Source organism: Biomphalaria glabrata, chromosome 9 (genome assembly GCF_947242115.1).
Source record: "Biomphalaria glabrata chromosome 9, xgBioGlab47.1, whole genome shotgun sequence".
NCBI classification, from domain to species: domain Eukaryota; kingdom Metazoa; phylum Mollusca; class Gastropoda; family Planorbidae; genus Biomphalaria; species Biomphalaria glabrata.
In genome coordinates, this window is record NC_074719.1 from 18,254,891 (window position 1) to 18,269,611 (window position 14,721).

Consider the following 14,721-nt stretch of genomic DNA (forward strand, 5'->3'; position numbering starts at 1 on the left):
TCATCACCTTAAACGAAACAAAACACAAAAAAAAAATGCTGACGCCATATTTGGATGACTTCACACAATAGAGTACAAAACTTGTTTTATGAAGATTTAAACCATACAATATATTATTTTTTAATTTCCTATTTTTCTAAAATTTATAATTAATTTTAACTGATTAAAACCCCAAGAATGGCCAGGATATACTTAGTCTGGTCATGTTGAGCTTCTGAAATTTGGCCTCTACTTCAACTTCCAAAAAAAAAAAAGATATATTTTTAGATCAGTCTTTTTACCCCAGTTCTGCTGCGTCACGTAGAGTAGCTCAGTTTGAATGTAGCCTGAAGGTGAAGAAAGGAGTAGTTAACTGAATATTTGAATCATTTCTATCTCATTTAATTTCATTTTTTCGAAAAACAAAATGACCTGGTACTCTAATGCTGAGGTTAATAGGTCAAGTGGCACTAACTTCTGACAAGTGAACAGAAAGTTCCTTTTAGAAGTATGTATGACCAGAGCAAGGTTAGGATTGCTATCATACACGAATGATAGTCAGCATGTCAATCACTGTCTCCTTGGTATTTGTTGTTTTTTTTAAATCTGAGCGAGATTGACAGGGATTTAGGTCTGAAATTTGTTTCTTCTGTGTGTTTTTCATTGAATCCTTTATTCCAGAGCACATTTAGGAGCATAGACTTACTTATGTTGAGATGTTTGTCATTGGTGATCTTTTAACGTTTTAATTCGAAGCTTTGTAAAACAAGGCCGTTTGTTAATGTTGTGTTGTTTACCAAGTTCTTTTAGGTCGTCCGTAGACTTCTTATTAGGCACCGCAACTCGTTAATGACGACTCTAGATCATGTCTTTTGTTTGCTCCTCTATCTCTCTTCCTTTTTTTTGTCTGCTACGATCTTAACTTTCCAAGAGTAAGTTCTTGAGTTACAAGACATCAGGATGGAGCCCTATTCACTAGGACATCATCATCATCAGTACAGCATGATGGAGCCCTATTCACTAGGACATCATCATCATCATCAGTACAGCATGATGGAGCCCTATTCACTAGGACATCATCATCATCATCAGTACAGCATGATGGAGCCCTATTCACTAGGACATCATCATCATCATCAGTACAGCATGATGGAGCCCTATTTACTAGGACATCATCATCATCATCAGTACAGCATGATGGAACCCTATTTACAAGAACATCACGATGTATCTCTATCCACAACGACATCATGATGGGGTCCTATCAACCAGGACATCACCATGGAGCCCTATTCACCAGTCCATCATGATGGAGCCCTATTCACCAGTCCATCATGATGGAGCCCTATTTACTAGGAAATCATCATCATCATCAGTACAGCATGATGGAGCCCTATTCACTAGGACATCATCATCATCATCAGTACAGCATGATGGAGCCCTATTTACTAGGACATCATCATCATCATCAGTACAGCATGATGGAGCCCTATTTACTAGGAAATCATCATCATCATCAGTACAGCATGATGGAGCCCTATTCACTAGGAAATCATCATCATCATCAGTACAGCATGATGGATCCCTATTTACTAGGAAATCATCATCATCATCAGTACAGCATGATGGAGCCCTATTTACTAGGAAATCATCATCATCATCAGTACAGCATGATGGAGCCCTATTTACTAGGACATCATCATCATCATCAGTACAGCATGATGGAGCCCTATTTACTAGGAAATCATCATCATCATCAGTACAGCATGATGGAGCCCTATTCACTAGGAAATCATCATCATCATCAGTACAGCATGATGGAGCCCTATTTACAAGAACATCACGATGTAGCTCTATCCACAACGACATCATGATGGGGTCCTATCAACCAGGACATCACCATGGAGCCCTATTCATCAGTGCATCATGATGGAGCCCTATTTACCAGTCCATCATGATGGAGCCCCGTCAACAAGAACATCAAGATGGAACCATTTTTACAAATACGAGCCTGTTTCATTTTCGATCATATAAAGTTTTTCCTTAGTTGGAATGTGACCTTTGTAGTTGCTGCTTAAAATCTTCCTAAAGCGTCTGGTCTCTATGGCTAGAACTTCCCTTTCCACTCTGTCCCTGTAGTTCCTGTATAATTCTTTCGTTCACTTTTTGTTTTCTTTGTTTCTCCACATAATATATGATTACACTTTTTGAATGGACTGTTGGCTACGTATCCTCTACTCCTTATGTTCCACTCCACTAAACTTCCGGTATTTATTTTCCCATAGCAAACAAAACTTGGGTAAGAAATCTGACATATATGAAATATACAACGCCAGTCATGTTATAGATTATAGGGGATAGATGTCGTGTTCACCCAAGCGAAACTAATCGTCCACCTGTACCACCACCTAGCACTGAACGAACGACGTCACGTTAACACATTCCTAACAGCACAAGTCGAGACAACTCAGTCAATATTAATTCTAGGTTCTATTGGTGATATGAAATGCAGAAAGGAAATTAAAAAAAAAACATATTGCTTTAACGGATTAGGCGTATAAAGTGACTCGGGGCTTGATCCTTTTTCAAACAGAACTATAACGTGATACCTGGAACAGGAGGCATCACCTGACGTCCAAGCTTACTTATTGAGAAGATAGATTTAAGGGGCTTGCATATTTGGATAGGGCTGGCCTAAATTGAATGTCGCGTGCTCATGATTTTATTTTTATTCAAGGTATATGATGGAGTATTTGTTGTTGTTTTTTTTATCAGAAGTTTCGGCGTTCGTTCAGAAAAGACAATTATTACATTCTGCGAAACTGCATGTCTGGGTTACTGTTGAACACTGGATTATTGTTCAGGGTTCGAACTCGGAACTCTTCTGTGGACAGTCCGATGTGAATGCCCCACACGACCAGGCAGCCATCTTCTATCCAAGATTTTTGTTGTTAATATATATGTCATGCCAAGTTTTTTATATTAAACAAAATAAAAAAATGTTCCCTTAGATACAAAGTTCTTTCAAGGTTGGACAAGAATGTTTACAAATAGCAAACATTGACCTCCTGTAATAATAGGCCTAGTAGATCTACTTCCTCATCTTATAAATTACAGACTTTCTTTCCAACGAGAACATAATGACGGCCTACGCGTATCTATGCATTTATTAAGTCGATGTTAATAAGAGCCTTAAACTCGACTAAATCATTTGTTTTCCTGGCTGACTCTAGCCACACGCACAGTGCTCTATTGGTACTAGGGAAGAAGAGAAGCTTGTACTTCCTTGTGTAACTTTAATCCATTGTTTTGTGTTTCATTGTTTCTCTGACTTCATGGCAATATAGGAACAGTGGAAGCTAGTGAACTTTTTACTGAAGTGTTAAACTTAAACTTGACATTAATGCATAAAATTGCTGTTTCGTATGTGCATGTGTGTGCCCTAAAAACATATTGCTTGAAATACTGATAAGTCGTGTTGGCTCCATTTCAAACAACTTTTAAATAACCATTAATTTTTGTAGCCTTCCTCGCCCCCTCCCGGTCAAACTGAGGGACAAAAAACAACAACAAAAAACAAACAAACCAATCACACATCTGTAAGATCTCGTGATTATGAAACGGTGTCTGCCAGGGGGAATGCCTCTCACATGAATAGTTTTAAAACGCTAGACCTGGACTTATGTCTTCACTATAGGTAGGTGAGACTTGGAGCTTTTAGCAGCCTTTCCCTTTTGTCACCTGCTCTGAAACTGGTTTGTCCTTTCACTTTGGCTATTAAATTGTTTAAGGAAGTAAAATTTATTAACATAGTTACATTTCGTAAGTACCGTATGCCCAATAAATTCTATAACAGCCTGGACTACAGATCTAGATTATAGTATTTTAATAACGATGCATTAAAAAGACTAAGTGCGTTAAGTAGGCAGACATTGGCCAAAATGTTTCAAAAAAATAGCGTCGTCGTGAGAAAATCTAATGTAGACCTAACAGTTAACACATTCATTTTGTCATAGTCAATTTTGTTGAAATGCTTTACTAATCTTTTGTATCAATGAAAATGCGATTGTGAAGTATGAACTTTTTCTTTTAGCAAAGAAATTAGAAATGTCCATTTTATATTGTGAAGAAGCCTATATTGAATAACAAGGTTTTAACACACGGTTTATTATTCAAACGTGAAGCAGGCTTAGTGTATGTTGTGATGTACTGTGGACGTGTTTGTTGTGGGAAGGTTTGGAAAAACATTTTCAGACCTGGTCAATCTTAGTATTTAGATCGTGATACTGGACTACTCATAACAATTAATCATCGCTATGAATTAAGAAAATTGAACTGTGTATTTGTTTTGCCTTTTTTTTTTTTAAATATCTGTTTGAATGTCAAGTTCTTAGTTTCAAAGTGAAAGTTTCAATCATTCTTAGCCACGCCCTCAATATTGATTCATAAGACTGGAGCCCTGATTACGTCATTCGAACATCAAGATACTCTCTAAATCTAAGCGAGAGAAGAGTATCTTCCACATATTGATTAGATTTTAAACTATATTTCCTTATATTTACGCTATCGATGTAAATCTACCATTCATTTAGACACAAACACACAAGTCTGCATGTTTGTAACTTGTATTTAGCCTATTAATAGAAATATCACTTTGAAAAATCTTTCCTTCACAGATCTCGACAAATAGGATCTGCATTTAGTACGACGTAGGATATAAACAATTATTTCAAGGGAGAGAACACTGAAGACTTTAAGTTTGTTTATGTTGACTACCTTATAACATGGTAAGTGTTGACACTGTATAATTTCATAGGCCCCTACACCAGCGTATCTCAGCCTGGGTGGCTGTCAACGCATTTGTAAGGGATACGTTTTTTTTTACTACAAGAATGACAGTAAAGGCGGGCAACGATTCTAATACAAATAGGGTATCAAAATTCATTTAATTAATTGGAGATAAAAATATATGCAAAGTAGAATTACTTTGATATTATTTAGTCAGAAGCTCTTATAGCTCAATGTAGAACGGGCCAGTTTTCCGTTGATTCATATTTCGCAAGGTTCAGGCCAAACTACGACTCACAGGCAGGGAGAGGAAACTGTGCCTCATTCTTTTAGACTTGATCTGTCTCGTTGGCTCTGAGATGCAATTTCTTAAACTGTTCGGTGGCGTACGTGCATTACACACAACAGCGCCTGGTCTTCCAGACCCTCAAGATTGATGTTGACTGGCGTAGAATAGAACTTTTTTTTATTTTTCCAAACCTTTGATTATAAAGGCTCTCCCTAACAGTACCAGAAAATATCTGAGCATGTCAACTATTCAATTAAAAAAATTGTAGATATAGAGATTTTTTTTTATAGACGCAAAGCCTTAATTAAGAAGTGGAATACAAGTGGAATAAGCTCTCTAAAATTAGGTAGTAGATTCACATTAAATATTCTATTGTGGATTTAGAAAAAAAGCGAAAACAAGATTATAGCTATGAAGTCTAGCAATTAAAAGTAGCCTACTCCAGAGAATTGGAAAGATCTTGGGTTGAAGAAATAATCTTTCCTGAGATTAAAACGCCCACGAGATTAAAACGCCCACGAGATTAAAACGCCCACGAGATTAAACGCCCACGAGATTAAAACGCCCGCGAGATTGCAATTCCCACGTATTTTATAACTTCCACTTTAAAACTTTGAGCCAAGCCCACTGTATCTTTTCAAACTTAATTCATTAATTTTTGCCAAAGTACACTGTAGTGTTTGAACTTTTTCTCTCATACAAAGAATAAAATAATCTTGGGACAGTTTGCAGATTTGTTTACGCTGGTAAATCTAAGGATGGGGAAAGAATGCATGCAGATCTTTGTGTTTATAAATATCGCCCTCCTTAAAGAACACGTCATCCATCCTGAGAATGTCGGGCTGAGGGGGACGTTGAGAATATGCCTGGAGCCAGACTCTCGTCTGATTCTTGAACAAGGCTGTCAGGAAGTGGATTTTTTGGTTTATTGTAAAGTGAGGGTATCCTTCAGGTGCACACATAAACGTGCGCGTCTGCGGTGTGTATGTGTGTCAGTGCTTGTGAGTATATGATGCTGTAAACTAAAAAGCGAAAAAAAGGGAATGGCATCATGATGAAATGAATGGACGTCATCAGGAACTTGCTGTGTATTAATCATTGCTTAAAAAATTGAGTTACGAAACCAATAACACTCACACACAAAAAGGGAGTTAATCATTGATCAAAGGTACATCATTGCGAAATCAATAGGCTGGTGTTCAGTGGATAACCTCAACACGTAGCAGCGGTTTGTCGTTTGGTGGCCATTAGGGTCACTTCTACTTCTATTTCTAAAGTTTTCTTAAAGACTTGAGACTATCAATTTAGCAGCCTTTGAACAAAATGTTCTCCACTTAAATGGTTGAAATATCACCTTTCAATGGTGAAGTGAGTGCATTGATATCACCAAACTCTACTCTAGGCATCCTATAGACTGGGCTGTTTTGTAAACGAGGTTTTGGCTACATTGTCAATTTTCACCTTTTTGATCGGTTAACGGAAATAGGTGCAGAAATAATAGGTAATAGTTCAACATTGGGTTATTGCTGAGCACTGGGTTATGAAACAGTTATTGCTGAGCACTGGGTTATGAAACAGTTATTGCTGAGCACTGGGTTATGAAACAGTTATTGCTGAGCACTGGGTTATGAAACAGTTATTGCTGAGCACTGGGTTATGAAACAGTTATTGCTGAGCACTGGGTTATGAAACAGTTATTGCTGAGCACTGGGTTATGAAACAGTTATTGCTGAGCACTGGGTTATGAAACAGTTATTGCTGAGCACTGGGTTATGAAACAGTTATTGCTGAGCACTGGGTTATTATTCAAATGTCCGTACACGCAAAGGTTATGTATTAAAACGAAAAAAATTATTTAACGTCTTTGAACCCACCAAATTTGTTCAGGGAAAAAAAAAGCAAAATTTTAGTTTAAAAAGTCATATGAAAAAAAACTGCTGACCGTTGGGATACATTGCATGCATATAGTGTGATAGATATTAATTCGAAACCAAATGTCAAGAGCTGGACGGGCCTTTTTCCATTTGCTCATATTTCACACGGTTCTGGCCAAACGACTCACGCAGCCAAGTCAGTTTTTTAAACAAACTTATAGTAATGCAGATTTTTCTATTCGTATAAAAGTAATTTTGTCCATAAAGATTTACTCAGTGCTTCGTAAAAATTTAGAGATTTACTACAACTTTTTAAAATACCTCACTAAGCCATATTTTGGATTTGCTTTCACTATTCAGCCAGTGAGACATTTTGTAAAAAGCAAATTAGCATACTAATGAACCTTCTATCAATATATAAAGCAAACATCGATTGACACTTGTATCTTCAAAGGCTTGGTTCTTGACTAGTCCCCACGATACAGATCCAAAGACGTTTTATCATTACGTTTTTAAACTTTGGAATGACTTAGATTTTGATTCTCACTCCTGATCCACTATGTATGGGGAAGATTTGTTACAACTGGAGCAGGGGTGTGTATGGCAGAAGGTTGATGTAACAACAAAAAAAGTTGTGTAAACCGGCGGACATTTCAGTCAGTTAGCCACTTGGACACATTGGCTTACCACTTAAATTTAATTGAAGTTTCGCCTTTTAATTGAAACTTCGCCTTTTTTCTTGGCCTCTACTAATTGAACAAAATATAGTGATGTTACGTTGTCTGTAACCGAACAAATGAATGAAATTCGTTTTGAATGAACGGTACCTCATGACCACAGTCGACATTTGGCAGAGAATAGCTTTGTGTCGGCCGGGGCAAAGTATGTAGCCTAGTGAAATAATCCAATCGTTTAGTTTGTCTTCGGACTTGACGATCATTATTCTAACCGTTACCACACTAATTCCGTATCATTATACTGCATGGGGATTCTTTTAACAAATGATTCTATCAAGAAAGACCTCAAATACTCTTTTAACGAATTCAATATGAAGTAATCGTACAACTTTAGAACGTTAACGAGACATCAAACAACAAATCCTTTAGACTTCTACTAGAGATTTTCATGCATGGTGTAAGAATTATAAATAGCAAACTTTTTGGTGTATCCGGATGTTTTTTTTTTCTTTTGCACTTTTCAGTTTTGTAGAATAGAATTGTTTCATCTCTTCCATGTGTTGCTTTTATTTAGTTGTCAAACTTGAATTTAGCGTCCTTGACATTTAGTTTTATCACGAAAATCTCCTAATTCCGTATGGATAAATCTCTGTCATGCATGTACAAAGCAAGGGGAAAGATAGGAAGAGGGAATTGAATGACCCTAAAAGAAACAGGTCTAGCCAGGCAGATTCGATATTAGGAAGTAGATCGAAAGAAATTTTGTTCAATACACATCTAATACTCGTTTCCATATTTTCAGGTCACTCTAAACTCTGGGCTAATTGTGAGGCTGCTGTTTGTCACGTTAGTTTTTCTTCCCACTACAAACGCAGGTAAGTAATGACCACGATCTTGAAAGTATCTCTCATCTCTCAAGCATGTAGGCCCTCTGGCATTATTTTCTTTTTGTAAAGGTATGCAGATTTCCGTCAGTAATAAGCACATCTTTGCCTCGCGATCCATTAGTGCCTGTGTACTAAGCACTTAACGTTAGTACTTCACTGTAGTATGTGATCAGCTGATCAGGGTGAAGGACGGCGCTTGGCATCTTTGTGTATACTTTTAGAAGCAACAACGTTCAGTTGGCATGTTGACTAAATGACATAGTTCCAACATTAGTTTTGTTAAAAGCTGGAGCGAATTTTTCAAAGACAAGGAACAAACCCATTTTTTAAAACTAAGCATAGCCTATAACTAGGCCTTGGGCCTACTAGTCAATAGCCCACGCATTGGCACGCCTCGTTCTAATTATAGATCCTTATTTACAAAGTACATGTTTTCGATCATTGTTGAATTCAATAACAAGCTAAGTCCACGTAAAGAAACGCCCATTGTAGAACTTAGCGGTACAAGGGGCGCACACACACAATTGAAGCTCATAGTTACAAGTCATGTGCTTGCTGGCCAAGTAGTAAAGCTCTTGACTTCCGGGCCAAAAGGTTCGAATCTTGTTCAAGATTTGGTTTTTGAATTTCGGTATTTTTGGGAAATCCCTGAATCCACCAAACTTAATAATAGGTACCAGACATTAGTTGTGGAAATATAAAAGCGGTTGGTCGTTGTTGCAACATGACACTATTGTTAGCCGTCGGCTAAAGAAACACTTGCCACTTACATCTGCTGAAGTCTGTAAATCGCAAGGTTTGATGGGATATCTTTTTAAAAAAGTAATTGGTGAAGTAAACTTAATTTAGATCCTCCCGCGCCTTTCGGTGCACTGGGCGCAAAGCTATCTCCACAAAGATGTCACTGGCAAATGTCTGCTGCTGAGGTCCTCCGTGAAAGTGTGGCACCAAATTATACGAGAACGCCTCTGTTTGTGCTTTCATGTTTTCATCGATCTGTTCTGTTGTCACATATGTAAATAAAATATTGTAGACATTAATTATAACAATAATAATAAGAGACTTGTATGTTTATACAAGTAGACATAGAAGACTCTCTTTGTTTATCTTACGTCACATCCTAATTTCTCACAAGACATTCACAACAAACAATGACGCAATATAAACATCACACCTACAGCCTGTCCACACGAGACTGCTCTAATTGCAACCAAAATCTTAGCTCTCAGATAGTATACAAATTAAGAGAATAATAAAATTAAACCTACTTTACGGAGATTTTTTTAGACTTGTGTAGGCCTATTATCCTATGTTCGTCCATTTCAAAGTATCTATAAATTGATAACCGACGTAGTTATGATTAATTAAAAATTAAATTAAAGTAGGTTAGAACCAAGATCAATTATAGATAGGCCCTATATGTGGTGCTGGTAGATCTTGTATTAGATTCTGTCTTAAAATTGACTCATTATTAGAGATATGAATTGTTAATGTTGTGCATTATTAGAGATATGAATTGTTAATGTTGTGCATTATCAGAGAATGGCTGCTGCTCCTTTCCCTGCCAGAATAAAGGAATATGTCTCACTGGGAAAACACCTGGATCTTATACCTGTGACTGCAGTAATATTGACTTCTACGGGAAAAACTGTGAAACGCGTAAGTAAAGTTTCCTCTACTTCTATTTACACAACTGTAGTGTATGCAGATTAGTTTAGCCCGTTAAAAAGTGGATAAAATAAATATTTCTATATCTGATAAAAGCTTTAAGAAAATATTATCAAAATCACTGCACAGACGAGCTATATCATAGAAAGTAGTTTTAGCGATTATTTGATATGTAATTAACTATAGCCAGCATTATCCTTGAACGTGACGCTGAACTACACTTAGATCTAATTATATTGGAATTCAGAGGCTCCTACTCTGTGACACTGAGCTACTATTAGACAAGTGTTGCAATCAGCTCACAGCCTCACTAAACAACATACATAGCAAACTTTGTTTATGATTCTAACAGATTAAGATAAACATACTTACTAAAGAACGTCTTCACACAGGCATGTCATTAGCAAGTCACATGTTAGATTTGTTTGTAAGGCGAAGGCTCGGCTTGTTGCAATGTAAGCTACCGAGGAATTCATTTGGGGAGTGTTGGCACAGTACCTTGACCTTCTTTAACATTTTCCCCAATGTCAGCTAGAATTACTTTTAAGTATCATTTAGTTCCATTCTAGACATTGTATATACATTAGAAAAACAAGTTAAAGAATTAGTCCTACTAGATTTAGATCAAACCCTAAATTAGATGTAGTCGATCTAATTGTTAAAAACAGGTACAGGAACCTAGATCATGTTGACCATGTCAGAATAAGATGTAAAGAAAACAGAAAAGGTCTCTTAAAAGGAATAAAGCAAGAATAGTTTTAAGTAAAGTCTTATATATTATGAAGCATACTGAAATGCTTTTTTTTTAAAATATATAAAGGCTATAGTCATTCTAGATCTAGTGCATGCGGACTTTGACTTGGAGCATAATATCCAGGTCACAGCATTTCTATGTCTATGAGCTAGGTGTTTCTTTAGAAAACATTTTATTGAACTGGGTGTGGTTTGGTGCATTTGTGACCCAGAGAGTCAGTGTTGGTGAATGTTCATTGCTTGCAAACATTTTAGTTAAGGTCAAAGTTCACTTTTTAGATTTACAAGCTAGATCCAGATCTACATGCCTGGTGGTTTTACGCAAAGATAGATCTCTCTAGATATGATATGTAGATGTGACTCAGACTCTGGGCTTAAAAGTAATTGTCAAATTAAGGCTTTTAGTTTCATTTTTATATTCCTTAGCTTCCTGAGGGTTGGCCCGGGGACAGCTCCTATGTTGACTCCCTTCTAATTAGTTCCAATTCCATTTGTTTAGTCTGCAAAAGATAGCTGTCCACATTGTCGGCATCCACCTTCAAGTAAAATATAAGCATTGTGCCAATGTGCCATAAATCTAAAGACCTAAACCAAACCCAACCTTTGTATAGGCTTACAATGAACAATAACAAGTTACCCTTTAAATTTTACATATAATGTAAGAATTAACATAATAGATCACTTTTCCATGAATCTTGCCAAAAGCTAAACTATATTTTTTTGCTTTGATATAGAGTGTAAAGAAATATGTTTCATGTTTCTTTGTTAAAGAATCATTTTGTGTAAATGTGTATTTGTTTGACTTTACAGCCACTTTAGTGAAAAGAATCAAATTGATGTTAAGACCATCCTCTGATACTCTCCACAACTGGCTGGTTAGCTCTTCCTTAAAGTGGATTTGGGACATAATCAATAATGTGGAATTTTTGCACAACTTCCTAATGAAGAGAATCTACTTGTGTAAGAGAAATGAACTCTATTTGTATTATTCACTAAGAGAATCTATTTATGTCAAATATATTTGGAGAATTTATTAGCTTATAAAATAGTATGTATTAGAAATAACTAAAATTAAATCTTAAGAATGGGTTTCAAAGGTAGAGTACATTTTTTAAAATTAATACTGAACTAAATACTATAGGCCTATAATATGAACAAAACTAAAAGTTTGGGAATACAAAGTTGTTTTTTTATTTTTAAATCATCATGTCTTTGAAATTCATTTTGGCCTAATAGCATTAAAAATTCATTTTGTATGTGCCTATGTTACTTTGCAAAATATTTGCTGTTGTCATCTATTAGCTAACTTTATTTTTGAATGATGTAATGTGAAGTTTCTATAACATGCCTGTTGAAAATGATTTCAGTGAGATCTAATGTCGTGGACAGTCCACCTCTGTATGAAACAATCCATGATTACCCAACTTTGGATGCTACGACCAACACAACATTGTATGCACGAACACTTCCACCAGTTCCACTGGACTGCCCAACACCAATGGGAACTAAAGGTAGGCCTATTCTAAAATCTTTATGTACTGGTTTGGCTGCTTTGCTGAAGGGACATGACTATGTACTCTTATTATTCCATATTGTAGCTTACACAAAGTTCAATTGACAATGCCTATACAGTTACATTTTCTTTTTACAACTCTAGGTCCTAAAGTGCTCCCAGATGTAGAATTTTTAGCCAAACAGTTTTTTACCAGAACCAAATTTCGTCCAGACCCAATGGGCAGCAGTGTCCTCATGGCTTTCTTTGCCCAACATTTCACTCACATGTTCTTCAAAACAGACGTTAAGAAAGGTCCAGAATTTACGTGGAGTGGACATGGGGTACATTGTCTTCTTTTTAATATAGTTATGTTTTTGTTTTTAAAAATAAAATCATGTTTAATTATATAGTTGAAAATTTTATTTTTTAAAAATTTTCTTTATAAAACAAGTTTGAAGTTTTATATATATATACATTTATAATCAACATGTATGAGGATCTTATTTAGAAATGTTGTTTCTGCATTACAATGACCATTATTTCTCTTTATTCACGAAGGTTGATGTCTCATCAATATATGGCCGCAATGTACATGAGGAAAATCTTCTAAGAAGTTATGACAGTGGAAAACTTAAAATGCAGGTGAGTTTGTTTTCAAAACTATTTGAGCCTTAATTTTTTCGTGTTTATTTAATTGCAAATTTAAAAAAGCATCAATGAATTTAAGCATATACTTACATTATATTTATTATATATTATATTTCTTAAGTTCATATTTGTACATTATATTCATAGACTATAAATGGCGAGGAATACCCCATGTTTACCAAAGATGTGCCAATAACGATGGGCTACCCACCAAATCACCCAGACACTCTTAAATTTGCTATGGGACATCCATTCTATGGGCTGATGCCAGGCCTCTTTCTATATGAGACTATTTGGATGAGAGAGCATAACAGAGTCTGTGATATCATGAAACAGGAACACCCTGACTGGGATGATGAGAGACTTTTTCAGACAGGGAAACTTATTATTTTAGGTGAGTTTTGTACAGGTCAAGAAACAAAGGTCCAAAATATTATTTGGGATTTGGATTTCTTTTAAATTGTCATATTTTCCTAGGAAGGAGTTCATCCCATTCTATATGTGGTATTTATGTCACAGCAGCCAAAGAGTCATGGGTTATGTTGAGTTGTTTTCTATAAATACATTTTTAACTTGACCGCAATCCTGTAGAATAAATTCCATTTTATGATTGGTCAGTATACTGCTCTCATGATAGCCAATTTATTTTAAAGCTTGCTGGTTGGTCATGCTGCAGTGGTAATGGGCTGGGTGCCAAAAAGTTCTTATCTCACCAAGTCTTCCACTACCACCCTTCATTGATTATGTCTGAAAAAATTATGTTCATTTTGTTTGATCAAATTATCATGTTCATTGACATTGTTTGAACTATGTTCTTTAAGCCTTTTTGCTTTTACTAATTCAGTTAATGTTTTACAAACTTTTTTTTATTCAAATTCTAATTTTAAATTTTTTTAGGAGAAACCATCAAAATTGTTATTGAAGACTATGTTGAGCATTTGGCTAATTACAATATCAGAATCAAATTCAAACCAACAGTATTATTTGGTGAAAGCTTCCAGTACCAGAACAAGATAAATGCAGAGTTCAACCATTTGTACCACTGGCACCCATTGATGCCTGATGAATTCAATATCAGTGGCACCATTTATCCTATCAAAGACTTTATCTATCATTTAGAACTTGTTCTCAAACATGGTACTGCAAACTTTACAGATTCACTTTCTCGTCAAAGAGCTGGACATGTGAGTATATTCTATTTAAGTATCTTTAAAAAACATTACATTTAGTTTATATTTCCAATGCAGATAAGCCAATTCATTCTGTACCAGGAATATTGAAGAGATTCTACATTTCAGTTATATTTCCAATACAGATTAGCCAATTTCTTCTTTAAAATATTGAAATGATCAGTAATTAAGAAAATTAAATTCCTTCTTGCATGCTAATCTGATGGTTGTTTATATTTCCTGTAGATGTCTCACCACAATCATGGTCCATATACTATTAATGTACTTAAAGAGACAATCCTTCATGGCAGACAGCTTCGCTTACAGTCATTGAATAACTACAGAAAAAGATTTAATCTTGACCCATATACATCCTTTGAAGAATTGACAGGTAAGCTGTTACTCAAGGATTTAAATTTGTTTGGTAGATCCTGTACATAGACTGTACATAATTAAATCCCAGTAAATACTTTTGTATTAGTCTTAAAGGTTAC

General features: G+C 35.7%; 2 protein-coding genes across 6 annotated transcripts in view; both read left to right on the plus strand.

Annotated features, from left to right (window-relative positions):
- Positions 1-14,721, plus strand: part of LOC106074919 (prostaglandin G/H synthase 2-like) — a 31,509-nt gene that overhangs the window by 14,175 nt on the left and 2,613 nt on the right. For 3 of the 5 annotated variants that reach the window (XM_013235810.2, XM_056042050.1, XM_013235809.2), the window contains exons 2-11: positions 4,656-4,766; positions 8,410-8,482; positions 10,034-10,153; positions 11,726-11,875; positions 12,283-12,426; positions 12,573-12,751; positions 12,969-13,052; positions 13,206-13,452; positions 13,956-14,242; positions 14,474-14,618. In XM_013235810.2, coding sequence (XP_013091264.2) covers positions 4,764-4,766; positions 8,410-8,482; positions 10,034-10,153; positions 11,726-11,875; positions 12,283-12,426; positions 12,573-12,751; positions 12,969-13,052; positions 13,206-13,452; positions 13,956-14,242; positions 14,474-14,618 — 1,432 coding nt within the window. In that variant the 5' untranslated portion in view covers positions 4,656-4,763. Of the gene's footprint in view, positions 1-3,577; positions 3,735-4,655; positions 4,767-8,409; positions 8,483-10,033; positions 10,154-11,725; positions 11,876-12,282; positions 12,427-12,572; positions 12,752-12,968; positions 13,053-13,205; positions 13,453-13,955; positions 14,243-14,473; positions 14,619-14,721 lie in introns of those variants that run through there. The other 2 variants (XM_056042051.1, XM_013235811.2) reach the window with 2 other exon arrangements.
- LOC129928195 (histidine-rich glycoprotein-like) lies at positions 1,314-1,853 on the plus strand. Its single transcript, XM_056041267.1, has one exon. It carries the CDS (start codon positions 1,314-1,316, stop codon positions 1,851-1,853), a length of 540 nt encoding a protein of 179 aa, XP_055897242.1.

Coding starts and splice junctions, on each gene's coding strand:
- LOC129928195 (XM_056041267.1), top strand. CDS start 1,314: ATGATGGAGCCCTATTTACTAGGAAATCATCATCATCATCAGTACAGC.